We start from the raw sequence: 26,877 nt of genomic DNA, 5'->3' as shown, positions 1-26,877 counted from the left end.
TAAAGACAACAGGATTTCTCTCAGTGTGTAAAGTTAAGCACAAAGTTCTTTTGTAAGTTGTTGCAACCTCAATAGAGAAAACCATGTACTTGCTTTTCTACAGAGAAAGCGTAACAAAAGACAGGGCAATTTGAATATCAGTTAAGTGCAATCAGACCTATTCCTTATAGTATTCCAATGGTTAATGGCAGTGCACCAAGGATAAGCATATAACCGGTAGATTTAGATGCCAACAGTTATAAATCTCCATTCATCTCTGTTTACTATCTACCCTGTATTCTTGTCTGTAGAGAGTAACTGTAATGCCAAAAGTTTTTGGTATTTTTAATAACAGTTTATTTAAAGAGAAATTGTGCATGCAATTAATTTTTAGGTACAACAAAGAACCTAACCATGGTTTTGTTCTCTCTCTCTTTCTTTCTTGAAGTGTTGATTATAATGCAGTCAAGTACTTTATAGGTAAGAATATATTTGTGATTTTCTGTAATAAACTGATTTCTTATTGTTATTTTATGTTATATAATAACTTGAAGATTAAATGAAAATAGTATAATGCATATTTACTTCAAATTTTTCTTGTTAGCTCTTTACTGTGTTTCCTTAGTTCGCAGCTGTACTTCAAGAAGTTGGATTCTAATCAATTGAGGATTTCCTGTAGAAAAAAAAGTTTCACTTTTGAAAATCATGCAACATAACCCATTCTTACACTTACACCAATGCTGACAATACCTTTCCAGGTCAGAACAAAAGTAAAACCCATCCACTACATGCAAAAAAATAAATCCTGCAACATATAATACATGCACATAAAGCTAATTATCCCAAGTTAAAGATTTTGTATGTGTCTACAACTATATTAAGATACGGTAAAATGTTATGGTCAGCTAATTACTGTCATGCAAATGCCAAGAAATCCATGGGCATTAGAAGAAGTGTATGGTTGCAGTGGGTAATGAATTCAGATTGTTCATAAATAAATATAAACATAGAGAAACACTTGTTTTTCTCATGCAAGAACAGACCAGCTGTTAACTACTGAAATCAATGCAGGATGTCAATCAAGTATTTTCTTAGTGAACAAGACTGCAGTGTGGGCACTAACCCACTCCTGTATTTGCATTGTTATTTGTGTAGTAATAACAGAATCTACCTAGACCATCAAGACTGGTGTAAAAACCTTCCTATATGTTACTCTCAAGTAGTCTATTTTAAAAGTGGTCAGGTAAGTAGAGCTAAATCTCTCTCCTGTGTAATTTGCAAACGTCAGGCTGATTAACCTTTGTCTCATTTAAACTCTCAAATAAAATAAGTATTAGGATTCAGTCCTAAAATTTGGTATCTAGTAGATAATAAAAGGATAAGGTCATTTCAATTAGGATTGAAAATGTACTTTTCCTCAGTATTCTCTTGATGTTCTTTTGCATGCAACGACAGGTCTATTTAGAAAGATCCAGCAACATGTCTAGGCCCTGAAGAAAGATACCAGCTGCCAATTATAGAAATCTTGTTTCCAAAGGAGAGGCAACTAGAGAAGGAAGGGAAAATGTGTGGTATTATTTTCTATAGTGTTTAATTAAAGGGACTACTTCTTTGGCCACTAGAGGCTGAAATACCTATATTCCTACCTAGTAACTCTAGGATACTTCCCTCTCTCAGCCCTCCCCACAAAGGATGTAGCGAGAGGCCATTCTTGGATGTTAAAACTGCCTCTTGGGGTCCACAGGCAGCGGGGTGTGAATGGGAGTAGTCCTGAGGCTGCTCTAACTTACACCAGAAACCAGCCTGGTCCATTGCTGGTCCTAGGTGGAGGGGGCATAAGGTAGCTTCATGCCACCTTTATACCACACTGCCTCTGTTCGTGCATCAAGGGGGGAAACAGAGACAATTTCTTCTCCCCCTTGTTTATGTGACTACAGCATCCAGTGGTGGGCTGGCCTGGGAGGGCGGGTCCTCAACACTGGGCGTGGGGGGCAGCACCGCGATGCCTGCCTGCCACTGAATGGCTGGGCTGCTGGGGCTGGCGCTGAGGAGAAAGTGGGTCTCAGCCTTAGGCGGAGGGAGGTGGGGGTGGGGGTGGGCCCGGCCCGGGGTTGCTGTGCAGGGCCTGGCAGGGAGAAGAGGGAGCCCCCTCAGCACAACTTGACGTGCTCCGCAAGCGTCCGCCTCGTTGTGGCGCAGGAGCGGCAGGTGACTCTAAAACGGACTTTTCCCGCCACCTAGCGGTGGATGACCAGAAGCGCGCAGACGACGCATGCGCCAGGTCACAGAGGCCCGGGAGCGGCCAGCGCATGCGCTGCAGAGAGTGCGCTTGGCGGGGGAGTCTGTGAAGGAGCTCCGCCCTCCTGAGGCACGGCGGCAGCTCTGCTGGCTCCCTGTTGGTTCTGACCCCCCCCCGGACCCCTCCACCCAGTCAGCAGGTGGGGGGCATCGCGGCCGCAGCGGTGAGTGCGAGGGGAGGAGGGGGGGTTGCCGGCGGGCGGGCGGGCGCGCGCGCCGGGGGGAATTAGCTCCTGCGCAATATGGCGGGGCTGAGGAGAAGGGGGCGGAGCAGCCCTGGGAGCGGGGGACAGGCGCTGTCGCCGTGCTTCGGGCTGGAGCAGGGCGCTGCTTGGGGGCAGCGGACGGGGGGCGCACTGGGGAGAGGCGGGGCGGTGTTGGGGCCGAGGAGGAGCCGTGAATGTGGGTAGGGCGGGGCTGGGAGTGAAGGGGGCGGGGCTGGGAGATAGGGGGCGGGGCTGAGAGGTGGGGGGTGGAGAGAGGGTGATGCAGGCTGTGTATTGGGAAGGGGGGGGGCGGGGTGATAAAGCCCTAACTTGTACAGTCAGGAACTGCAGCAGTAAATGGTCATTGGCCTCTGAGACCTTAATTCACTCTGAGCCCCAAAGCTGCTTCTGCTCCTGACGTCTGTCCTGGCGTGTGCGTGTCCCCGGTGGTTGTTTATAAACCGCGGCCCAGCTGCTGGGGTTATTACAGTCTCCTCCCCCGTTCGGTCTTTCAGACTGGTGCCCTCCCAGTGAGAGGAGAGCAAAATGAAATATCCCTGACCTCTCCAGGGCTATTAAGCAAAATCTTCCATCAGACACTAAACTCCGTGTGTAATAGTTAAACATCTCTTCTCAGGTGAGAGACTTGGCAGATCTAGTGGGCGAGAGGTAATATTGTCATTAGCTGAAAGGAGCAAGTGTTTCAGAGATACTCTGCATCTGATGAAGTGGGTTTTAGCTCACAAAAGCTTATGCTGATATAAGTTTGTTAGTCTCTAAGGTGCCACAAGTACTCCTCATTGTTTTTGCTGATATAGACTAACACGGCTACTTCTCTGAAATCTGTTAGGCTTGGCTGGGTTGATGTCACCTTTCAGTTTGTAGATGAAGCTAAACTGGGGGCTCACTCCGGAGACTTCTCATAGTTGTTGGTCTCTGCAGATTAAAAACAAAAAAAAAACAAAAAAAAAGGAGAGGGTCAGGTTAAAAAGGTAGGATTTTCCTAATTTGGAGTGCACCAGACTACTACTTAAAATTAGGGTGAAATGCTGCAGGAAACACTGTAGGGAGCATCTTGATTTCTATTATTCCATAAAGAATAGGTAGCGTTGATAGGTAAAACTACTGTAGGGGGGCTTTTAAAGTGTTTCATTGGAGCACTGAATAATTTATGTAATAAGGGGATTTTAAAAAAGCAGCTTTATAATAAAACTGGAAAAGGGGATTGCTTTTCAAACAGAAGTTTAACAGGATTTCTGAGTAATTGCAGTTTACTACTTGGAAAAACAAAAATTTTAAAGTCATGGGTAAAAGTAGCCAACATTCTGTAACTTATTTTTTTACGTTACTTGGGCTAACAAATTAGAACCTTTTTGAAAGTCTGGCACCCACCTTCATATTTAAAGTAACCGTTATCACACAAAAAGAACAGAAGTACTTGTGGCACCTTAGAGACTAACAAATTTATTAGAGCATAAGCTTTCGTGGGCTACAACCCACTTCTTCGGATGCATACATTCTGACATACATACATACATACATTAAAGGAGGGAGGAATGGTTGTTATTGTTATGAAGAGAGCTTATCTTTTTACAGTCAAATAGTATTCTGAAGCAAGTGTATTCCAGTTGTCAGTACTTGTAGGACAAAGTTGCACAAAATGAAACATCCGTCTCCTGACCAGGATGGTATTTATCTTACAAAAATGTCAAGCTGTGTCTTTCCTCTGAAATAGCAGTAGTCCCATCTTAACTGGTAATTGAGTATAATCAGTCTCCTATTACTGACTTCACTCTTATTTCTTTAAGCTTTGACTTTCCCTTTATTTAGGACCTGATGCTGCTCTCAGTGAAGCCAATGGGAGCAGACACTAAGCCATTAAACTCCATTAAAAGCCTAGAGCAGGGGTTCGCACAACAACATTTTTGGTGACCTCAATGCGGCCGCCAACTCTTGCTGGTGGCTGCTCTGACAAATTTTCCTAAAATACTTTAGGAAAAATAAATGAATATGCACATTTGTTTCCAAATCATTGGAATTGATTTATGGAGGTTTTTGGTTTTTTGCAGACTCAATAACAAAAAATAATGTACAGTTGTATTTTGGTGCCTCTGACCTCTGCTGCCTCCACTTGCCACCCAACCTTCCCCCTCGCCCCCAACTGTCTCTAGCTCTTCCTGCCTCCCTCAGCCCCCACGGATCCCCCAGGCCTCGTAGTCTCCCATTGGCTCACCCCCTCCCCCCCGGGCCCTGCTGTTCCCTCCCCCCAATGCTTCCACAGCCATGCACCCTATGCTTACCCTACTCCTTGCCTCTTGACCGCAGTGCCTTGGAAGACCGGCCCTAGCGCCCAATCCAGAGCCCCATGGCTTGAACCGGGGTGGGAGTTGGGTGGGGCTGAAGCCCAGAGCCCCGCTACCCAAGAGGGGCTAAAGCCTGGAGCCCCGTGGGTGGGGGTGTGGCTGAACCATGGAGCCTGCTGCCAGAGCCCCAAGATGATGGGGATTGGGGGCGGGGAGTTAAGCCTGCCCCCTGCAGCTGAAGCCATCTCTGCTCAGGAGGGTGTCATGGCCACAGGAAAAACCCCTGGTGGCTGTATTTGATAAATGTTGGCCTAGAGTCTGTTCCCATTGGATTCAGTGTCTGGTGGCAAGAGCACAAGACAAAATAGTAGGAGACCTGTGTTTTGTTCGATGCTGACACAGACATTCTGTTACCTTGGACAAATCACTTAAGTACCTGTGCCTCAGTTTATACCTGGAAAAAAAAAATTATCTTTGCAAAGTGCTTTGAGAGCCGTATGTTGAAGGTGTTATGTTAAGTACAGAGTATCAAAATGACTTAAAATTATAGTTTTATTTGTAATAGTATTCAAAGCAAATACTGCTTTCTTTGGAATGTACGATCTTGGTTAAAGTGGATTCGGGGGGCGTGAGGTATTTTTTCTTACAGGTAACATTTTAGGTTCCTGTAAATTAACACATTTTTAAAATTGAAGTTTCACCTATTATTCTGTCTTTGCATTCTTTCTGTGCTAATTAGACTTGTCAGTCTTGCTTGTTTTAATGTCTAATGACTTCTCTCTGATTTTTGTTCACAAGCACAAAACCGCTCTGTTTGCATTGCACACACCACAGGGTAATGTATTAGTTTAAAAACTAACTTTCTATTGGAATCTTGAGCCTGGGGATTGTGAGAGATTATAAAAACACACATTAAATAGATTTAATCAACTCTCTCTCCCAAGTTTCTCATAGTTCTCTAGACTCTAGCTAAAGTACAGATTGCTGAGTTATTTGAAATTTGTTTCTTTTGCTTTAAATTCTATTTTGCATAATAGGAATTATGGAAAACCAAATAAGAATGATTAGTTAGTATTTACAGTGTTTAAAAGAATGACACCAGCATATGATGTTAACAATATGGGATGTTAAAACTTGTCAGGAGATAAATATACATTAATTCAAGGTCTCTCACAGTCTTATGTAGGCAAACTTTCTTAATTCTTTACTGTTCTAGACAGGTGATTTTGGTTCCAGCTATGCATTTGAACTATGCATTCTTAAATACAGAATTTTGTCAGTGTGTCAGTTAAATTATGGACTGCCTGTGGCAGTTCATCCAAACACTAACATTAGAATTTTAAAAATTTAAACCAATTATTTAATTACTAAGAATGTCCACTCATTTACCTTGCCAACGTGATACTTGCAGCCAGGCTCTTCCAGTTTTTCTCTCCCATCACTCCAAAATCCAAATACAATATGCACATAATGATTTGAAAACTATTCTAATTTCTATGGAATTTCACCACTACTATATATTCTAAATGTCACTTCAATCAAATGTTCAAATAAGGGAAAAAAATCTTTAACTTACAAATCAGGTCAAAGCTTTTTCATCTTTCTCTGGAAAATTGTCAGCTTCTTTTTATCACAAAACTCCTGATTTCTAGATTGATCTCTGAAACATTCAGGGCTTCTCTCAGTTATCTTTTAGTAGGGTTAAGCAGTATCTCATTACACTAACGTGGCCCAGCATTTTTAATTTTTTGCAGCTTCAAAACTCTAAATAGCTTATTAATCTTAGTTGTCTAGAAAACATGCTAAATCAAAGTTGTTGGTGAAACACAAGTGCTCATCATACATATTTAGTTATTTACAGTTATTTTAACTTAAGTATGTACTTTCTAAGAAGCATTTAGCTTAATAGCCAAATTGTCAGTTGAGCAAAATACATGTTTTTTTGTCAGGGTGTTCTGTCTTGCTTTCAACTCCTATTCTGGTTCGATGTTTCAAATCTTTGTCATTTTTTGACCTGCCCACATAACTTCGCCAAGAAGAGGAACCAGCCCTCAACACCGATCAGAAACTGTATAAAACTAGCCTTGTTTTGTTCAGCAATTCTCTCCTTCAGAATAAAAAAATCCTGACAAAGAACATGAATTTTGCCCAAGTGACAACTTGCATTTTTGTTTCTCGACTTTTTACCATTCAGTCCTGGGATCAAGAACTGCAAGAAAAGTTTATGAATCTTTAGGTGCAGGTGTCTTATGCCATCAAGTTTGTGTAAGACCTGTGAGGCTTTACCAGATTTGCAAAACGTCTTGGGACATAATGGATTGCAAGAGACATTTTATCAAGGCAATCATTGAACATCTGCCCGTTATTTTAGTTCCAGTCAACAACATTCTTCCCCAGACCGCTTCCCTGAGGCCTCTCTTGTGGTGTACCCCTTGGCCAACCTTACATGGCTCTTTGTTCTTTCCCAATTTGTGGTTTCTGTCACCACTCCTAGATGCCTAAAGAAATGTCTGTTTTGAAGCTAGAGTATCTTTACGTAAAGTCTCTTCACATTCCTTGTTTTCTGTATTTGTTTAGTAGTTCATCATGCAGCAATATAAAGTTATTTACTTGATCTAACACCAATAGGATATAAGTTTAAACAATAAGGCAAAACACCTGTCTATACTCCATACAAATACTTGGTTATTCCCTACAGTTTAGTGACAAGGTTGGTAGGATCACTTCTTATGTTAAGCTTTGTGTGCAGTTGCCAGTTATAGTCAGTCAGTCAGACCTTACGGTTATTTAGCTCTTAGAACATTTGGTTAAGGTTACCTTAAACTTCACATTGGCTTCTCTGCATAAGTGGATTACCTTTTTAATAAGAAACAAACACCTTTAATTATTAGTCATATTTATTATCACATTTCTTTTTAAACTATCAGAGGGGTAGCCGTGTTAGTCTGAATCTGTAAAAAGCAACAGAGGGTCCTGTGGCACCTTTGAGACTAACAGAAGTATTGGGAGCATAAGCTTTCGTGGGTAAGAACCTCACTTCTTCAGATGCAAGTTGTGCATCTGAAGAAGTGAGGTTCTTACCCACGAAAGCTTATGCTCCCAATACTTCTGTTAGTCTCAAAGGTGCCACGGGGACCCTCTGTTGCTTTTTAAGCTAGATAGCATTGTCTGCACTATATGCAATACTTTTTATTGTTTTAGTTTTCCTTAAGGAAATTTCTTTAGACTGCGGGAGTCTGCTTCTTTTCTGAAAACCTTAGGTAACTTTACATTTTCTGTCCAGCTTCTAAAACTTTAATCAATACTCTTTCTCATATACAAACACAAACCATTATTGGATTAAATGTAATTGCTTTATTTACTGTATAAATCTACATTGTGAACTTCTAATATTTCAATAAAAGGAAAAGCTAAGAGAAATCTACTTCATTATAACTTGCAGTTTGTGGTTAGTTTAAGTCTCTAACTGTTGCATAGTTACCCAATCTAATTCTCTGTGAAACATAGAAGGATCTGTTTGATTTACTGTATAAATCCATATTGGGAACCTCTATGCATATTCAGTATAAGAAAAATAAGAGGAATTTATTTAACCATGAATTGTAAATTATGATGAGCTTAAATAACTAGCTGTTGTAGTTACCCCAACTTAAATCTTAATGAAACACAGAAGCATCTCCTGCTTTTTGGCATGTTGTGATTCATAAATGCGCTACTGGTCAAAGTTGTAATAAGCAAACCACCAAAGATGATATTGGAAAGCTTTCTTAATATGCAAAACTGAGTGGCATTTGAGATAATGAAGTAGAAGGTGACTGCAAATAGCATTCTTGCCTTAGACTATAGTTTCTCAAATTGAACAATGATGGGAGGAATACCAAAGTGCTGAAAATAGGACAGATGGGATGAGTGAGCCTTTTGTTAGTATTTTTCAGAAATACAAAAAAGTACTGAACTAGCATATTTATATCTACTCTATGCTCTCACAAAAATAATCTTACTGATCTGATTATAGGAAAGAGATTCTTAATGCTGTTTTAAAACAGATGAAATTGATCCAGAAAGCTCTTTATATAGTAGCATAACGTGATAAAGGAAATAAATCTTTGACACAGGAAAAACAAGGAAAAGCCTACATGGTTGCTCTTTAATATACTTAGTGTTTTCTGTGACTGTAGATGACATTAATATTTAATTCAGGTAGTGGGTTGGTTTTTTTTTTTTTTTTGTTAAGGTCAGTGCTCATGGCAACAAATGACTGGTAGCATTGGATCAGTAGAGCAAATGTTTAAACAACTCCTTATAATTTGACCGATACAGGTTAAGAGTAAGTGTATAACTCATCTTTCAATTTCATGCTTCTCTTCAGCAGAGACTACCAATTCTATCTGTAGTATTTGCAATATGGAAAAATACCCACGTGCCATTGGGCTAACACAACCAAACTTGTTTTTGCTATGCTGAGGGATGCTAAATTTCTCTGTATGAATGTCAGTAGGGAAGGCAAAGGCTAATGAGGTGACTGTAGTTCCTTATTAACTGACTCATTCTTATACTGGATGGAATCTCAGCATTAGTTCTTAAACTTAACTTAAAGTTTTTTTGGCATTTTTATCTAGACAGGAAGTGAAAGCGGACAGATGCTGGTGAATGCCCCATGGCCGCGACTACAACAGTTCATTCGTCCACTACCCACCATAACTTGGAAGCTTTCTTTAGGTAAGGAAATTGCCTCAGACTGTCCTATACAACTTATAAAATTGGGCTTTTATATCTAATTATGTTGGTTCTATACCTTCATAGTTGTAAAATATCTGTGCATGTTGTATGTCACAGTTGCTTTGTTTTCAATTGTGATCTTATGCATAGTATATTTCTGTAATTACTAATTATAAAGTATTTACTGTCAAAGTTTTCTTGTATACTGTAATAATTAATAACATTCTTGCAGAAAGGTAGTACATGTGTAGAACGACCAAAAGTGATCAAAAGGATACAGTCAACTTAGAAGAAAGATTTTTGTTGTTTGTTTGTTTTGTTTGTTTTTGGGTTTTTTTTTGTTAGGAACAGTAGGATGTACAAGTAATACAAGATTACTGTAACTGAGAGACATTGAAGTTAAAAAACATTCTCTGGATGCTATCCACAGATTCCGTCCTGTGTTTTGGTTGTTTAACATCAGACGAGTACAGCTCCCCAGCTCTTAGATTCTCTTACTTGTGTGAGCAACACCTTCTTTTCCTGCCCACGCATGGAAAACTTATGTATCCCTTTGCAGACTTGCTTGGTTGAGGGTAATGGTACACAATCAATACCATATTATTAAACCAACACCATAAGTGTAACTTCAGTCCCTATAATTGTACAACTAATGATAACTGGGTGCATTCTGAAGGCATAAAGTGGCCCAAGATTAGAGCCATACACCTTGCAGTTCCCTGCTCTGTTACAAAACTCTTTGCTGAGCGAACATGATGAGACTAGCTGCTTCAGTAGTGCTCTTGGTTTAATTAAAATACTTTAAGAATTCTTTAAGAATTCTAATAAAGTCCCGCATGGGTTTCCCAGACTTTGCAGGTCAGTTTGTCTTTGGTCGATGACTTCACAGGTCAATTCATCTTCTGGGACCCCTCCCTGCCTTCTGGTTAAGGAATCCTTTCATACATGCAGGATGACTCAGCAATGGGATGGATGTTCAAATACCTGAAAGGTGCTGATGTTAGACAGGAACTTCCACATTCTTTGGAGGTATGTGTGCATGTGCACCTCTGATTCAAGGCTACCTTGATTATATCACCGGAAAATTAGACTAGTTAACTTCAGTTGTAGAAAATATATTGTAAGCTATTTTTAAGAAATAGCTGTATATGTGACATACATCTTATTTTAGATTTTAGTTAATGCCAGAATGGAACAGAAGGTTCTGTGAATACTTATGTATAAAAGAAAAATTTGAAAAAAAGAGAGATCTACATTTATGGTGATCGTCCATGATCTATAAGCAATAAACTTTTTTTTTTCTTTCCAGTTTGTGGTTCTAAATTTGGTACTGCACAACATTGTGATGCAACTATGCAAGAGTTTTAAAATATTATAGAAGTATATAGAATACCAAAACTATATGAGACTCAAAAATAGCTAAACTAAAATAGTATGATAGTTAATGTAATAATTACCATATTTTGTTGTTGCTGACAACCTGCAGTCTGCTTTCATGTACCATATATATTAGCATTTACAAGGTACTACTTATTCCACTCTTTGGCCCCACCCTAGCATATGGGGTGTGGTCACAATCTTGCATTCTCATGAGTCTCAACTGCCCAAACAATCCTTGGGGACCAATGGCAGCAGCCGCAGTTTCAGCAAGCCTCTGCACACTACCTCCTCATCTATACTGGATGCCAAATGTCTGCTTCTGAGCAACTCACCCTTTATGTTTAGAGAAAGGGCATGCACAGTTTTCATAGTTGTATCATTTAGATGATGTAGAGTCATAGGAGTAGAATTAAAATTTTAACAGTGTGTAGTAGTTTGTGAAATTTTGAAGTTAATAATATGTTGCATGCAAAAAATATAAATATTGCAAAGGCAAGCACTCAAAATTTGGAAATGCTAGGATTAAGGTTGCCAGGGTAGCCTTGATTCGGCCCCCTTATGTGATCATTGTAATGCATATGCACAACATTTTTTTTCCATATGTGCTGATGGCAGAGGAATGGCGAGACTCTCTGGAGAGGAATCTCTTGGGCACAGACTCTTCTTCCCATTTTCCCCCAACCATGACCCCTTCTGTGCTGTCTCTTCCCCACTCTTGGTTGCTAGGCCAATTCTCCTTACCTAGCAAGCCCCAGTTTCCACTCCTGAGGCTTCTTATCCCAGTCTTTGTACAGCTAGGCCTAGTCTCACCCCCCTGAACTTCCAGTCCCAGGTCCTCCTAGCCTCCATTCATCACCCACCACCTATGTTCCCTATCCCCATGGTCTCTTCCCCAAGGCTCCTCATCTAGTATGTGTCATGTCTCCCTTCTCCAGGCTCCTTACCCAGCCAGTCATTGTCTCTCCAATGCTCTTTCAGATTTTGGTCTCCCCGCCCACTGGCGCTCATCCAGTTACAATCTACCACACCAAATTTTGCTGTTGTCCCTCTGCATTCAAATTGAGATCTCCTCTTCCATCCTGCCTGGGCCCAATGATGTCCTTGAGAGTTGGTCTCCTGTGCTATCAGTTCTGGTGTCCAGCCTGACCTGCAGCAATCTTGTGCAACAATTTCAAGGAAAGTCCTGCTCAGCTCCAAGCTGGAGCATGTGATCAAAATCATAAGGGAGTTTAGCTGTGACGCTCTGGCAAGTCTCTGCTGAGCATGTGTAAGTGCAGTTTGTCAAAGGTTTATAACTTGGCCAAACTTGGGCACATTTTCACAGAAATAAGACACATCCTTGAAACAAAAGACTCCCCCTGCCAAATGAAAGTCCCTCATGCAAAGCATGTGGTTGCTTATCAAAGATGATGATGCCGGAAATTAACATGGGGAAGCATGTTTTCCCTATACCTTATTATTAGAAATAGCTGAGCTATTTTGGCTGACGGATTTTTTTTTTTCAAAAAATTCAGCCGGAGGAAGAAATCTGGCATGGAAAACTTCATCCCAGGCAGTTTAAAGTTGTCAAAGTTACAAGGAACCAAAAACGGGATCTTATAATGGGACGCTACCAACTCTGCCTGTAATATCAAAATACTAACTTTAACGTTATACTGCAGATACATTTAGTGATTCTCTGGACAGTTGTTAAATTGATCAGTTAGATGACTGTCTGACAAAATGGTCTGAATAGTGAAGCAACACATTAAGTGTATATTAACAAGAGCTAGTGTGCTGCTCTTCTTTAAATTAGTAAAAATCAAATTCTTGATTAGATTTGAAACACTCTTTTCTGTTAGATCAGAAAAACTTATTATTTAGTCATTTAAAAAGACAAAACTTCAGTTGTTATATCTCCCGATTTATTGTGACTTTAATCACAATTTCTTTTTTTAACATGGTTTTCCTCTCCCTATTGCTGTGTGAAGACTACACAACAGGAAACTTAAGTACAGTGAAACTGACAATACAAAGAGCAGAATACTTTTCTCATCTTTCAGTTATAGTAATCTAGGTGGTCAATTTCAAAAAACAAAAACAAAACTTGGTCAATAATAAACTAGCTTCTTTGTGAAGTTACAGCATGCTGAAGTAGGATCCTTACACTGTAGGGGCAAGTGTCGGATAAATGTCTGTAGCCTAAATAAACATCAATGTGTAAAATAAACAAAAGATCGGTTTGGGAAAAAATAGGCATTGACAGTGTACCTTAAACTATAACACAGACAAATATAGAAATTACTAATGGACTCGCTAGTTTGAGCCTTCTTACTTAAACCTAGTAGCAAATCCCATAGGTTTATTTTCAGTGGAAATTTATGCGTATGATTAATTATTATTATTATTATTATTTTTTTTTTGGAGAAGGCAGTTGGTGGTATACTTGCATGAAATACTGTCAAAGGAAACTGCCCTTGGGTAGCTCATCTGGACGTAGGAAACTTGGTTTCATTAATTGTGTTACAGAGCATAACATATATATATAATATATGGAAATGAGACTCTTACTACTGTATGTACATTGTATGTAGTGCAGAGACATTTTGTATGGTAGTCAGATATACTTAGGCTTTGCTAACATATCTGTTTTTGTTTTTGTGATCTGTACTTTTTTTTTTTAGAGATCTATTGTACTTGAAAACATACAGAAAGCTTTGTACCTTCATTACGTCACACCACTCTAGTAACTGAAATTGTTTGCTCTCAAAATGAAGAGAATCAGGCGGACTGTTAAAACTGAGAATCCAATTCTCCAAGCACCACAAAGATCAAAAAAACAGAAAACTTTTTTCTATGGATCAGCATTTGGCAAGTCTCACCTGCAAACCTTGATGGACTGGGGAACGCTGCCACTCCATGTAGTTTTACATATTTTTCAGTTCCTGCCTTTAGTAGATCGAGCACGGGCATCTTCTGTTTGCCGAAGGTGGAATGAAGTTTTTCATATTCCTGACCTGTGGAGGAAGTTTGAATTTGAGCTTAACCAACCAGCTACTTCTTATTTAAAGTCTACTCACCCTGATCTCATTCAGCAAATTATCAAGAGACATGCTGATGATCTGCAGTATGTCAGCTTCAAGGTAAAGATAGGGGTGGAGGCTTGTTTTGTCACTTTACAGGACAGCTGTGTTTGTATTGCATCTCCATCCAAAAACCTTTCTTTTTTTTTCTTAAGAATAAATTGGTATGACTATTTTATTGAATGCATGGAAAGTTATATTCAAAGATGTTTGCAGCAATTTTTTTTCAGAAGGAAGCAGTTGCTAAAATTATGTACTTCCTATACATGCACAGTATCTACTTCACATGATTTTCATAGCCTGTTGTATTTAATTTAGTGTATTATTTGAAAAAATTAATTTTGCACAACATCGTCATAATTTTGACATTAAATAGTAGCTATTTACCTTTTGTGTTTAAAAATTACAAGACCAGTATTGTTGTTGGAAGTATTCTGTGTGGATAGGATGTCAATCCTAGTCTTAGAGTTTTTGTTATAGTGGTACTAAATCAGAAGTGGGCAAACTTTTTGGCCCAAGGGCCACATCTCGGTATAGAAATTGTATGGTGGGCCATGAATGCTCTCGAAATTGGGGTTGGGGTGTGGGAGGGGGTGAGGGCTCTGGCTGGGGGTGCGGGATCTGGGGTGGGGCTGGGGATGAGGGGTTTGGAGTGTAGGATGGTGCTCTGGGCTGGGACTGAGGGGTTCGGAGGGCAGGAGGTGGCTCAAGGCTGTGGCAGCAGGATGTGGCACCGGGGGGAGGGGCGTGTCTCAGAGGTGCAGGCCAGCACTTACCTCAAGCAGCTCCCAGAAGCAGCGGCATGTCCCCCCTTCGGCTCCTACGCAGAGGCACAGCCAGGCCACTCGCCCGGCCAATGGGAGCTGCGGGGGCAGCATGCGGAGCAGAGCCCCCTGGCTGCCCCTATGCATAGGAGCCGGAGGAGGGACATCCGCTACTTCCGAGTGCCATGCGGAGCATTTCCCAATGCGGCCTGTAATTTGCCCACCCCTGCACTAAGTGCTCTACAGACTAATTCTCAGCTTCTGGGAGGGAAGAAGGGAAGTAGTATTTTCTACCTCTTAAACATGTAGAAATTAAAGCAGAGATGTAAAGGTCCCATCCAATTGCAAAGAAAATGTAATCAAAATAGTATATCTAACTACATATGTGAAAGGATATCACACAACTTTTTATATGCTGCACATGAATATTGAGGTGATTGAGAAATGTTAATGTCCAAGAAACAGCATGGTAATGTACACACACACACACGTACACACACACACACGTACACACACACTTCATGTTCGGAGTACTACCTTAACGTAGTTCTCCCTTTATTCGGGTGTTGGACCATTCAGATGATAACATTAATGTAGCTTGTCTTGGAGATATACTACTCAAAGTATAGCAATTACGTAGATAGAATCTACACTGGAAGACCATCTTAATTACATTTGGGGATTATAATGTTGTAACCAGGTCCCCTTACATGGGTGAATTTATAGTGTAAAATAGCCCTAAGTTTGTGAACACCACAGAGGTGGAGTTAATGTCAGTCAGGATTAAACTCAAGTTCCTTTCTCCTAACACTGTCATTAGTAATTTCCGTTTTTAGTTGCCTTCAGAGTTCTTGTAATGCAGTTCTGTAGCAGTCCATGGTTAATATTTTAATCAGTTACTTTAAGTACATGTAGCTACTTTACATAGTACAACTGATTTGCCTCTTAATATGTCATCTGAATAGTGATCCAGATAGCAATATGTAGCTCATATCTTAAAAGCTCTTGACAAAGGAGTTGGGTATCACCCCCATTTTACAGATGTGGAAACTGAAGTACAGATGTAAAGAGGCTTGCCCCAAGGTCTTCCAGCAGGTCAGTGGCAGAGCCATGAATAGAACCCAGGTCTCACTAGGCTACACGGTGTGTAATGTGGACCACTTTGCTGCATTACTTTTATTTATCCTGTTTTTAGACCAGAATAAACCCCAAAAGTCTGACAGGTGATAATTATGAAGGAAGAGGCATCAGCTATGGAATTATAGTATACATTAACCTGCAATTCAGTACTAGTCATGCATGCAAATTGGGATGTTGATAAAGAAATGCAGAGATAGATGAATAGCCTTAAGATGTCTGGTGTTCTCAGGACTGTCAGAAAATCACAGTGTAATAAGTATTGTAGGCAAGTACTTTTCATGACTTTTTGCTGCCTTCAAATTATTAACCACGTAATAAGCTTCACATTCCTTTCTTGGAGCAAATAAAAGTTGGTATAATGCAATCTACTAGTTTAAAAAAAAAAACTGGTCCTACTCTATTTTGGATATTAAATATATTTTATCATGCTGTTGACTTTCTAGGAAGCAATACAAAATGACTTCAATGTTTTAAAATTGTCTTTTAGGTTGATAGTAGTACTGAGTCTGCAGAAGCTGCCTGTGACATCCTTTCTCAATTGGTGAATTGTTCTATCAAGACATTAGGTTTGATTTCAACAGCAAAACCAAGTTTTATGAATGTCTCCAAGGTAATGTCCTATGGATTCTCAAATTTTACCTTGCTAGATAGTGTAATAAACCATTTAATATCTAAGCATGTTAAACTATGTAGATATTATTGAATTAAAAAGAAAAGTAATTTTTACAAACCCAACACTTTAATTTTAAAGTACACAAATGCACAAAGTTCTGTTTCTTACCATATATTTCTCTAAACGCTCATTTTCATGTTTGTATTTTAAAGTATGACATACATTTGACAACATTCCATTCTTAGAACTTTTTGCCCAGCTGATACTGGCTTCTATAAAACTAGTATCTATATATCCAGGACTCTGGGTCATGTGACCTTGATTATGGCCCTAGTTGGGAATGTATCTAAGCATTTGCTTATGTCCTAATGACTTCAATGAGTCTTAAGCCTGTGCTGAAGCATGGTGCTTAATCCAGATTTGGAACATTTGGGAAGCAAATGCATGGCTCAAGACTAGGGCTGTCGATAAATCGCACTTAACTCATGCAATTAACTTAAAAAAAATTAATGGTGATTTAAAAAAATTAATCGTGATTAATCACAGTTAACAATAGAATACCAATTTAAATTTATTAAATATGTTTGTTTTTCTACATTTTCAAATATCGATTTCAATTACAACACAGAATAAAAAGTGTACAGTGCTCACTTTATACTTTTTATTACAAATATTTGCACTGTAAAAAATGATAAACAATAGTATTTTTCAGTTCACCTCATACAAGTACTGTAGTGCAATCTCTTTATCATGAAAGTGCTCCTTACATATGTTTTAGTTGTTTGTTTTGTTTCTGAGTGAAGTTACATAACAAAACAATGTAACATTTTAGAGCCTACAAGTCCACTAGGTCCTACTTCTTGTTCAGCCAATCATGAAGAGAATCAAGTTTGTTTACATTTACGGGAGATAATGCTGCCTCCTTAAGTACAATGTCACCTGAAAGTGAGAACAGGCGTTCACATGGCACTGTTGTAACTGGCGTCACAAGATATTTACGTGTCAGATGCGCTAAAGATTCCTATGCCTCTTCATACTTCAGCCATTGTTCCAGAGGACATGCTTCCATGCTGATAACACTTGTTAATAAAAAAAAAAAAGTGTTAATTAAATTTGACTTAACTCCTTGGGAGAGAATTGTATGTCTCCTGCTCTGTTTTACCTGCATTCTGCCATATATTTTGTGTTATGACAGTCTCGGATGATGACCCAGCACATGTTGTTCGTTTTAAGAACACTCACTGGAAATCTGACAAAATGCAAAGAAGATACCAATGTGAAATTTCTAAAGATAGCTACAGCACTCGATCCAGGATTTAAGAATCTAAAATGCCTTCCAAAATCTGAGAGGGGTGAGATGTAGAGCATGCTTTCAGAAGTCTTAAAAGAGCAATAATCTGAGGCAGAAACTACAGAACCCAAACCACCAAAAAAGAAAATCAACCTTCTGCTGGTGGCATCTGACTCAGATGATGAAAATGAACATGTCAGTCCACACTGCTTCGGATCGTTATCAGCAGAACCTGTCATCAGCATCGACGCATGTCCTCTGGAATGGTGGTTGAAGCATCAAGGGGCATATGCATAGGCGGTGGGTGGAGCCCCACTCCGGGGAGGCTAGCCCCCAGCTCTGCCCCTTCCACCCACTGCCAGAGCCATGAGACCCCCTGTACCCTTCCCCTTGGCTAGAGGAGCCCCAGGTCAGCTGCAGCCCAGAGCTCCCCCTTATCTCTCCCCCACACACACACCCAGAGGAGCCTGGGCTGGGCTGGCTGAAGCCCCAAGCCAAGCCTCCCCACACCTGGAGGAGCTCGGAGGTGACCGCATTCATACCTCACCTTCCCTCCCTGGACCCAACCCACCCATGGCCCAGGGGAAAAGCATCTATAGAAGACACTTTTTGAAATGCCTCATGCGGATTCCGGGGTGGCTGCTGAGGTGGTATGTGCCTCCTCTGCCACCCTGGAACCTGCATAGGGCATAATAAAGCAAAAACTTCACCGCCAAAGCGTGCAGCCAGGGGTCCAGTGGCTGTGGCTGTACTGGGGGAGGCAGAGCTTCCCATGGCCTATTATACCCGCCGCCCATGGACATATGAATCTTTGTCACATCTGGCATGTAAATACCTTGTGACACCAGCTACAACAGTGCCATGCAAACGCCTGTTCTCACTTTCAGGTGACATTAGAAACAAGAAGCAGCATTATCTTCTGCAAATGTAAATAAACTTGTTTGTCTGAGTGATTGGCTGAACAAGGAATAGGACTAATTGGACTTGTAGGCCCTAAAGTTTTACATTTTATTTTTGAATGCAGGTCTTTTTGTATATAATTATCATGAAAGTTGAATTACAAATGTAGAAAGAGATTGCACTACAGTACTTGTATTAGTATTTTTCAATTCACCTATTTCTTTTTTACAGTGAAAATATTTGTAATAAAGAATAAATAAGTGAACACTGTCGACTTTGTATTCTGTTATAATTGAAATCAAAATATTTAAAAACGTAGAAAACATCAAAAAATATTTTAAAAAATTATGATTAATTAATCATGCTGTTAAATGGTATTCTATTGTTTATGTAATCGCTTGACAGCCCTATTCAGGACTCCAAAATTGAAGTGGTATAAATCAGATCTCCAGAAGTGAGGGGCTACAATACTTAATTTTGCATACATATGTAAGTATATCCTTTCCTTTTTTCCTCTCAATGGGCTCAATTATCGCTCCATCAAAGGTTAGTCCTGAGAGGTCTCAGTTCAGTTTCTTGATGAAATTTTTTTTTCTTAATTTGGTATTTTTACTTACTGGTATTCTGTAGCTACTTCAAGCTCTTCATTATATGCACTTTTTTCTTTGAAAAGAGGGGAAATGGGGAAGAGGGCAGAACTGCTTGTGTTCACTGTAAGCATTAAAATAACCCCTAGTTTGAGAGTAAATACTATATTATTTATTACATAACTTAGGGGATTGATTAAATAAGAATTTATAATTACACTAATTATTTTACCCCTTCGGCCCATGTAAGACAAAACTAATGGTTCTACCTTGAGGCAAAAGTTCAATCAACTATGCCAGGGGTCGGCAACCTATGGCACGCGTGCCAAACACGGCACACGAGCCGATTTTGAGTGGCACGCAGCTCCCCTGATGTGGTCCCAGCCCTCAGCCCCTCCACCCACCGCTCTCCCCTGCGGGCAGGAGGCAGAAGCTTGGTTCTGCAGCAGCCAAGCTTCCCCTCCTCCTCCTCTTCTTCCCCCAGCGTGGTGCCTTCTTTCCCTGCGCCAATCAGCTGATGGCCCTAGCGACAGGGAGGGGGAAGAGCGGCAGCATGCACAGAGCTCACTAGAGGAGGCAGAGAGAGTTAGGGACGGAGCCTGGGGGAAGCGGGTGGAACAGGGCATATCCCTTCCAGCCCCCTGCCTTGAGCCACTCAGGGCAGGGGGCTGGGAGCACTCCCACGAGCCGAGCACCCCAGCCCTCTGACCTGACCCTCCCACACACACTCAGCCTTCTGCCCTGCACCCCCCACAGCCCCAGCCCTCTCCCCTGACCCTCGAACCCCCCCTTACACCCAGCCTTCTGCCCTGCACCCCCCCACACCTCCAGCCCTTTGCCCTGAACACCCCCACACACACACCCTAGCCTTTTGCCCTGAACCTCCTCCCCCAGCCCTCTGCCCTGACCCCTGAAACACCCACACCCAGGTCTGGGGTCCCGGCCGCAGGCTCTACTCAGCCCACTGCCGGCCTAGGTGAACAGAACCCCAGGCTGGCAGCGAGTTGAGCAGGCTTGTGGCATAAGATCAGCATTTTAATTTAATTTTAAATGACGCTTCTTAAACATTTTGAAAACCTTGTGTACTTTACATACAATAGTTTAGTTATATAATATAGACTTATAGAAAGAGACCTTCTAAAAACGTTAAAATGAATTACCGGTACGTGAAACCTTAAATTAGAGTGAATAAATGAAGACTCGGCACACCACTTTTGAAAGGCTGCCTACCCCTGAACTATGCTATGGATATAATAACATTAAATGTCCACTGAAGGATAACTTCCACCCCCCCTCACTTTCTCTGAACAGGCTCATTTTGCATCAGCACTGACAGTAGTTTTTGTAAACTCCAAGTCATTATCATCCATCAAAATTGATGACACACCAGTTGATGATCCATCTTTGAAGGTTCTTGTTGCTAACAATAGCGATACTCTAAAACTGCTAAAAATGAGCAGCTGTCCTCATGTGTCACCTGCTGGTGAGTAGTAAATCTGTTTAAAAAAGGAAGTAGTAATGCAGTAGTTACTGTTGAGGATGCATTTCTGTTAATCTGTTTTCAGGTACTTAACATTTGGAATAAATTATTTTTCCACTTAAAATCTTTCATGCAAATTCTCAGTTCAAAGGTGGTACATAAACCTTCCACTTGACTATTCTCAGTTGTCTAGACCGTGGGAAAATGTCGTCTTTATGTCAAGCATTTTTGGAGTAATCCAAGTGAAAGGAAAGCATAAGAATAGTATTTATATACCTTTCGTATTACTTTAAATTTTTCTGGTGGTGTTCCTGTTTTTGGGATTCGTCCATGCTATTTTAGTCATTCTAATGCTTTGTTTTACTTCTGTAAAGAATTAAATTTTAGATAAAAAAAAAAAAAAAAAATTTAAACCTGTGCACTTAGCCCGACATGAAAGCAAGTACTTGTTTATATATAGCACTATCTCTTTCTGTAATATAAGTATAAAGGGCATGACTCTTGCTGTGTGAAGAAATTTTGCTTGAAATAATGAAGTTGTAAGTATTAAAATTCATGAACTGCTCATAGCGTGCACAGTATTTTCTAAACTAATCAACTTCCGTTCCATAATATACTCAAGATAACACGAGCATTTACGGTACCTGTACCTCTGTTCATTGAAAAAACATAACTTTATGTGGCTTCGTTGTCAAAATCAAGTAATGCAGTGCAAAAGAAGCTTGAATACAAATTTGTGGTGGGAATTTCCTGAATTATGTTAGGTATTTACTCACATACTTTAAGGTCAGAAGGGAGGGACCATTATGATCTTCTAGTCTGACCTCCTGCACAACGCAGGCCACAGAATCTCACCCACCCACTCCTGTAACAAACCCCTGACCTATGTCTGAGCTATTGAAGTCCTCAACTTGTGGTTTAAAGACTTCAATGTGCAGAGAATCCTGCAGCAAGTGACCTGTGCCTCACGCTGCAGAGGAAGGCAAAAAACCCTCAGGGCCTCTGCCAATCTGCCCTGGAGGAAAATTCCTTCCCGATCCCAAATATGGCTATCAGCTAAACCCTGAGCTTACCCAGGAAAGAATTCTCTGCAGTAACTCAGATCCCATCCTATCTAGTGTCCCATCACAGGCCATTGGGCATATTTACCACTAATAGTCAAAGATCAAATGGTCTGAGGTAAACAGGATGAAGTTTAACAAAGACAAATGCAAAGTGCTCCACTTAGGAAGGATAAATCAGTTTCACACATACAGAATGGGAAGAGACTGTCTAGGAAGGAGTACGGCAGAAAGGGATCTAGGGGTTATAGTGGATCACAAGCTAAATATGAATCAACAGTGTGATGCTGTTGCAAAAAAAAAAAGCAAACCTGTTTCTGGGATGCATAAACAGGTGTGTTGTGAGCAAGACACGAGAAGTCATTCTTCTGCTCTCTACTCTGCTCTGGTTAGGCCTCAACTGGAGTATTGTGTCCAGTTCTGGGCACTACATTTCAAGAAAGATGTGGAGAAATTGGAGAGGGTCCAGAAAAGAGCAACAAGAATGATTAAAGGTCTTGAGAACATGACCTATGAAGGAAGGCTGAAAGAATTGGGTTTATTTAGTTTGGAAAAGAGAAGACTGAGAGGGGACATGATAGTGGTTTTCAGGTATCTAAAAGGGTGACAGGAGGAGGGAGAAAACTTGTTCACCTTAGCCTCTAAGGATAGAACAAGAAGCAATGGGCTTAAACTGCTGCAAGGGAGGTTTAGGTTGGACATTAGGAAAAAGTTCCTAACTGTCAGGGTGGTTAAACACTGGAATAAATTGCCTAGGGAGGTTGTGGAATCTCCATCTCTGGAGATATTTAAGAGTAGGTTAGATAAATGTCTATCAGGGATGGTCTAGTCAGTATTTGGTCCTGCCATGAGGGCAGGGGACTGGACTTGATGACCTCTCAAGATCCCTTCCAGTCCTAGAATCTATGAATCAATTAATTGCCAAAATTAGGCTATCTCATCATACCATCCCTTCCATAAACTTATCTGGCTTCAAGACTAAGCTTGATAGGTCTTTTGCCTCCACTGCTCCCCTTGGAAGGCTATTCCAGAACTTCACTCCTCTGGTGGTTAGAAGCCTTCATCTAATTTCAAGTCTAAATGTTATTCATTTATATGTGGTCATTATAACTTTATCAATGACAAACTCTGCATATTCTGAGTCTAAAAACATCTTAAAGTGACTGAAAGAAGTTTGTGAGTCTCTGTTTTTCTCAACATAAATATTAAACTAGTTCAGTTGTGTACTGAGGCTTTTGAATGCCAGCTCAGTTGCAGTTTGCACAACTAAAAATCAAACTGCATTCTTAAATATCCTTACTAGTTAAAGCTTCTGTGGACCAAATTGTTCCCTTAGTAACAGATGTACAACTCGTCTTCATATTATGCCTCAGTAATACTTGTCCCTATTCATTGCATTCAGAGGCTTTTTACAAGTATGACTGAATGAAATTTAGTAAGCAGTTCTTTTGGTATACAAATAGGCTAAAATTCAGTTCACTCTCTTACAGATGTAGGCATATTCTAGGACTAACAGGAGTAAAAAGCAGTAGGGGGAAAATAATCACTAAAATAACCAGATATGAACGAACAAAAGAAGCAGAACTGTGAAGTAGGAAGATTCCATATTTATCTAGCCATTTTTCACAGAGCTTCATTTTATATTTTACACTAACTTTTTAAATAAAGAGATTTGTTTGACAGCATTTAGGGGTGCCATCAAATATGAACTATTGTAAAGCTGACCGCTTTAAACTTCCTCAAAACCTACAAAAACAACCCTTTCTATTATCATTGCTTTTCTGGAGATATTAGACATTGTTCTGGGATATGGGTATGCTAAACAGAATAACACACAGTTTAGTGGTTTGAATAAAATGTTTTAATTTAAACTAAGTATACAAATATATATTGTACTTTATAAAAGAAATATATGCAATTTATGTATTTCAATTTTTTTGTCTTAGGAATTCTTTGTGTTGCTGACCAGTGTCATGGCCTTAGGGAACTGGCTTTGAATTATTACATACTAAGTGATGAACTGCTGCTGGCTCTTTCAAGTGAGAAACATGTTAACCTTGAACATCTTCGCATAGATGTTGTGAGTGAAAATCCTGGACAAATTGAATTTCATACTATTAAAAAGCAAAGTTGGGATGCACTTGTTAAGCACTCCCCCAAAGTCAATATTGTGATGTACTTCTTTTTATATGAAGAGGAATTTGATGCATTTTTCAGAGAAGAAACTCCTGTTACGCACCTTTACTTTGGTCGTGCAGTAAGCAAAGCCATGTTAGGTCGTATTGGAATGAACTGCCCCAGGTTGGTTGAATTGGTGGTGTGTGCTAATGGACTTCAGCCACTGGATGATGAACTCATTTGCATTGCTGAACGCTGTAAGAACCTAACGGCGATGGGCCTTGGTGAATGTGAGGTTACCTGCAGAGGTTTTATTGAGTTTGTAAAGATGTGTGGAGGGAGGCTCACCCAGCTTTCTATTATGGAGGAGGTACTAATTCCAGATAATGATTACAACCTGGATCAAATTCATTCAGAAGTCTCCAAACACCTTGGAAGAATGTGGTTCCCTGATATGATGCCTACCTGGTAAACCTAGCTATAGAAAGTATTACTATATGGTCAAAACTGGTTAGATCAAGATGTTGCTTGCTATGCAAATAAGAAATTATAAAATAAAGCATCGAAACTTAATTTTAAATTTCTCAAGTTTAATAAACTGCATATAGGCTAAAGCGAAGTGCTTGAGTGACGATGTTAGATTAAATTAGAAAGTAGAATCTCATATACTTAACAATAGATACATTGAAAGGATGTCTGGGTTAGAGATGTTTCATCCTCCAATTAAATTAAGCACATTCATTTGGCCTCTGTTAAATTAAATTGTTCCATTAAACACAGTTAGTACAAAGTTTTTAAGGTGTTCTATGATGTTAGTCTTTCTGATGTGGTTAAAGGGAGTCTGAAGCTAGATTGCTTGATAGGGAGTTAAATGGAACTTTCAGGTAAACTATTACTTGCAGTGTTTATCCACTTGTTCACTAATAATTTTTTGTTGAACATGTAGAACAAATACTTGGTATCATAATAGCAATCTGAAATAGTGTAGCTAATTAAATCTGTTTTTAATGTGCTTGTATACATGTGTTTGAATATTGTGGCATACGTCCTTAATTTGCCACAATAAAGAAAAAGCTTTTGATTTTAACTTGCTCTCTGTACTCAATTTTCACTTTATCAGTAAGTTGTACCATAAAGATAATGTATAATTCATTGTTTCTCTTCCTATGTACTGACTTACCTGTACAGGAAAAAAACAAACCTTGTTAAAATTGATGTACCTAATAATTCATGGTGTTTCAGTTGTTGGCTAAGCAGTGAAGCACTTTGGTAACTGTATGTAGGAAATAGTAGCGCTTTCATTTGAGAAGGTGTATGCTTTTATCTTTAAGACCAGTTTTTTTAATCTTAAACACTAAACTGTCAGGATTCTGGCCCATGCTCCCTTCACAAACGATCTATTAAGATGTCCCAAAAGGGTCACAGTTGTATTCCTCTTCCTGGTGTAGGGATGGCTATGATATCTCAGCGACACTAGCACAGAAGTATGCTGGTAGGGCAGAGGGTGTGATTGGGGTGTACCACCTGGATCCAGTTATTTTCCCCACCTGACATAAAATTAAAAGCTTAGAGCAACCCAAGGCTTTCCTAATGCCCCATTAAACCCTGGGAATTGGGGAGCCTCAGCTGTGCCTCACAGAACTCTGCCCTAACCACTAAATCCTCCTATAGTGAGTGTCCGGGGATGATCCTGTTTTCATTAAGTAAGCAAGACTTGCAACCTAAATGAGTGTCCTGCCTGTGTAAGGACTGTAGGATTGACTTATTGCATATCCGCACTAAAGAATCCTGTGCTGAAGGCAATCTTTCTTTTACTTGAAATGGGGTAAAGGTCATTAGTACGAAGTAGAACATGTGTGTTTGTTTTTTGTGATCCACTTTTATACACTAATGTAAATTGTGGTGGATTGTACCATAGTTTGTCTATCTACCTGCTTGTAGCAGCAAATCAGAGATGTGTGCATTTGGTTGATCTGTATTAGGTTTGTCACATCAAAGTAAAATCCAAGTAGAGTCGCTTCTTTCGTTAATCTAATTTCTCTGCTGTACAAATAATTTTGGGTTAGGTGTTGGCTATCTCCACCATTCCCTCAAACAAAATGGTTTGAAAAGTTATACACAACATAAAATAAGAGATAATTTGGGTAAAACACACTGAATGTATTTGAATTGATCAATAGTGAGTTTTTAAAAACTACACAAGACAAATATTGTAGAAGAGACTGTGTAATATCACTTGTTAACCAAGCGGTTCATAAGTGGTAAATTTATATAATCTAAATTAGTTCCAAATATTATTTTGATGAGTATTTTTGTAATTTTAGTTTAAACTGTAAATTTAATAAACTGATCTAACCTGCCCACTGATTTTGAAAAATTTTATATTGGTTTTAATGAAAGTAGTTAAAGGGCAACATTTTAGAATAAGTGACAGGTGAAGGTAAACATACATAGGAGTACAAATGGAAGGGAATCCGATTGTTTGTTTTTTTTAATTGGGGGGCGGGAGGTTAATAGTAGGGGAAGACTGTTTCTTTGTTAGTTGATATAACTGCATTATTATCTCAAATGTCAGCCTGGATACATTCTCATCATTAAAATTAACGACTTTATTTTCCTCATCTGTCATAGCTCGGGGACTGGAAAGAGCTGACTTTCTCTCACTGTGGGGTTTTAGTCACCCTGTGCTTCCTCCTTTACTTACAGTACAGCATGTATATTAAAATGGAACTTGCTCAAAATTGAACCTTTGTTAACAATGTTATTTTATGCAGCATAGAAACACTTATGATAGCAGTAAAAATTAATGCAAGTGTCTTAGTTACTTGTATATTTATAAGTATTTTCATAACCCTCCTCTACTACCCCTCCACTAAAAAAGTAACTAAAATACCTCAAGCCTTTGCTTTTCCCTAAAACTAAACATGAAACCTTGTTTCAACTATAGGCTGCTCTAATAAAGGATTTGTAATTATT

The 26,877-nt window shown here is 39.7% G+C and overlaps 1 protein-coding gene across 5 annotated transcripts; it reads left to right on the top strand.

Moving 5' to 3' along the window:
• The first annotated feature begins 2,278 nt into the window (after positions 1–2,278).
• On the top strand, positions 2,279–26,877 carry LOC128841667 (F-box/LRR-repeat protein 21-like). 5 transcript variants are annotated; one of them, XM_054036924.1, is made up of 7 exons: positions 2,279–2,441; positions 9,410–9,505; positions 10,355–10,534; positions 13,549–14,007; positions 16,339–16,461; positions 20,554–20,725; positions 23,730–26,877. In XM_054036924.1, the coding sequence occupies exons 4-7, from the start codon at positions 13,636–13,638 to the stop codon at positions 24,371–24,373; spliced, it is 1,311 nt and encodes a 436-aa protein (XP_053892899.1). In that variant the 5' UTR covers positions 2,279–2,441; positions 9,410–9,505; positions 10,355–10,534; positions 13,549–13,635; the 3' UTR covers positions 24,374–26,877. The 5 variants fall into 5 exon arrangements, with proteins under 5 accessions (XP_053892899.1, XP_053892897.1, XP_053892896.1 ...); XM_054036922.1 differs by having other exon boundaries at positions 9,406–9,505; positions 10,457–10,534; XM_054036921.1 differs by having other exon boundaries at positions 9,406–9,505; positions 10,395–10,534.

The sequence above is a fragment of the Malaclemys terrapin genome, chromosome 8 (assembly GCF_027887155.1).
Source record: "Malaclemys terrapin pileata isolate rMalTer1 chromosome 8, rMalTer1.hap1, whole genome shotgun sequence".
Lineage (NCBI taxonomy): Eukaryota > Metazoa > Chordata > Testudines > Emydidae > Malaclemys > Malaclemys terrapin.
Note: the sequence above shows the minus strand (reverse complement) of the source record. Positions and strands in the feature narration are given on the sequence as shown.

Excerpts from the sequence above, each read along its gene's own strand:
- LOC128841667 (XM_054036924.1), top strand. The coding sequence starts at position 13,636 with ATGAAGAGAATCAGGCGGACTGTTAAAACTGAGAATCCAATTCTCCAA. Across the intron at positions 14,008-16,338 it reads TGCAGTATGTCAGCTTCAAG|GTTGATAGTAGTACTGAGTC; the intron begins GTAAAGATAGGG and ends ATTGTCTTTTAG. Across the intron at positions 20,726-23,729 it reads TCCTCATGTGTCACCTGCTG|GAATTCTTTGTGTTGCTGAC; the intron begins GTGAGTAGTAAA and ends TTTTTGTCTTAG.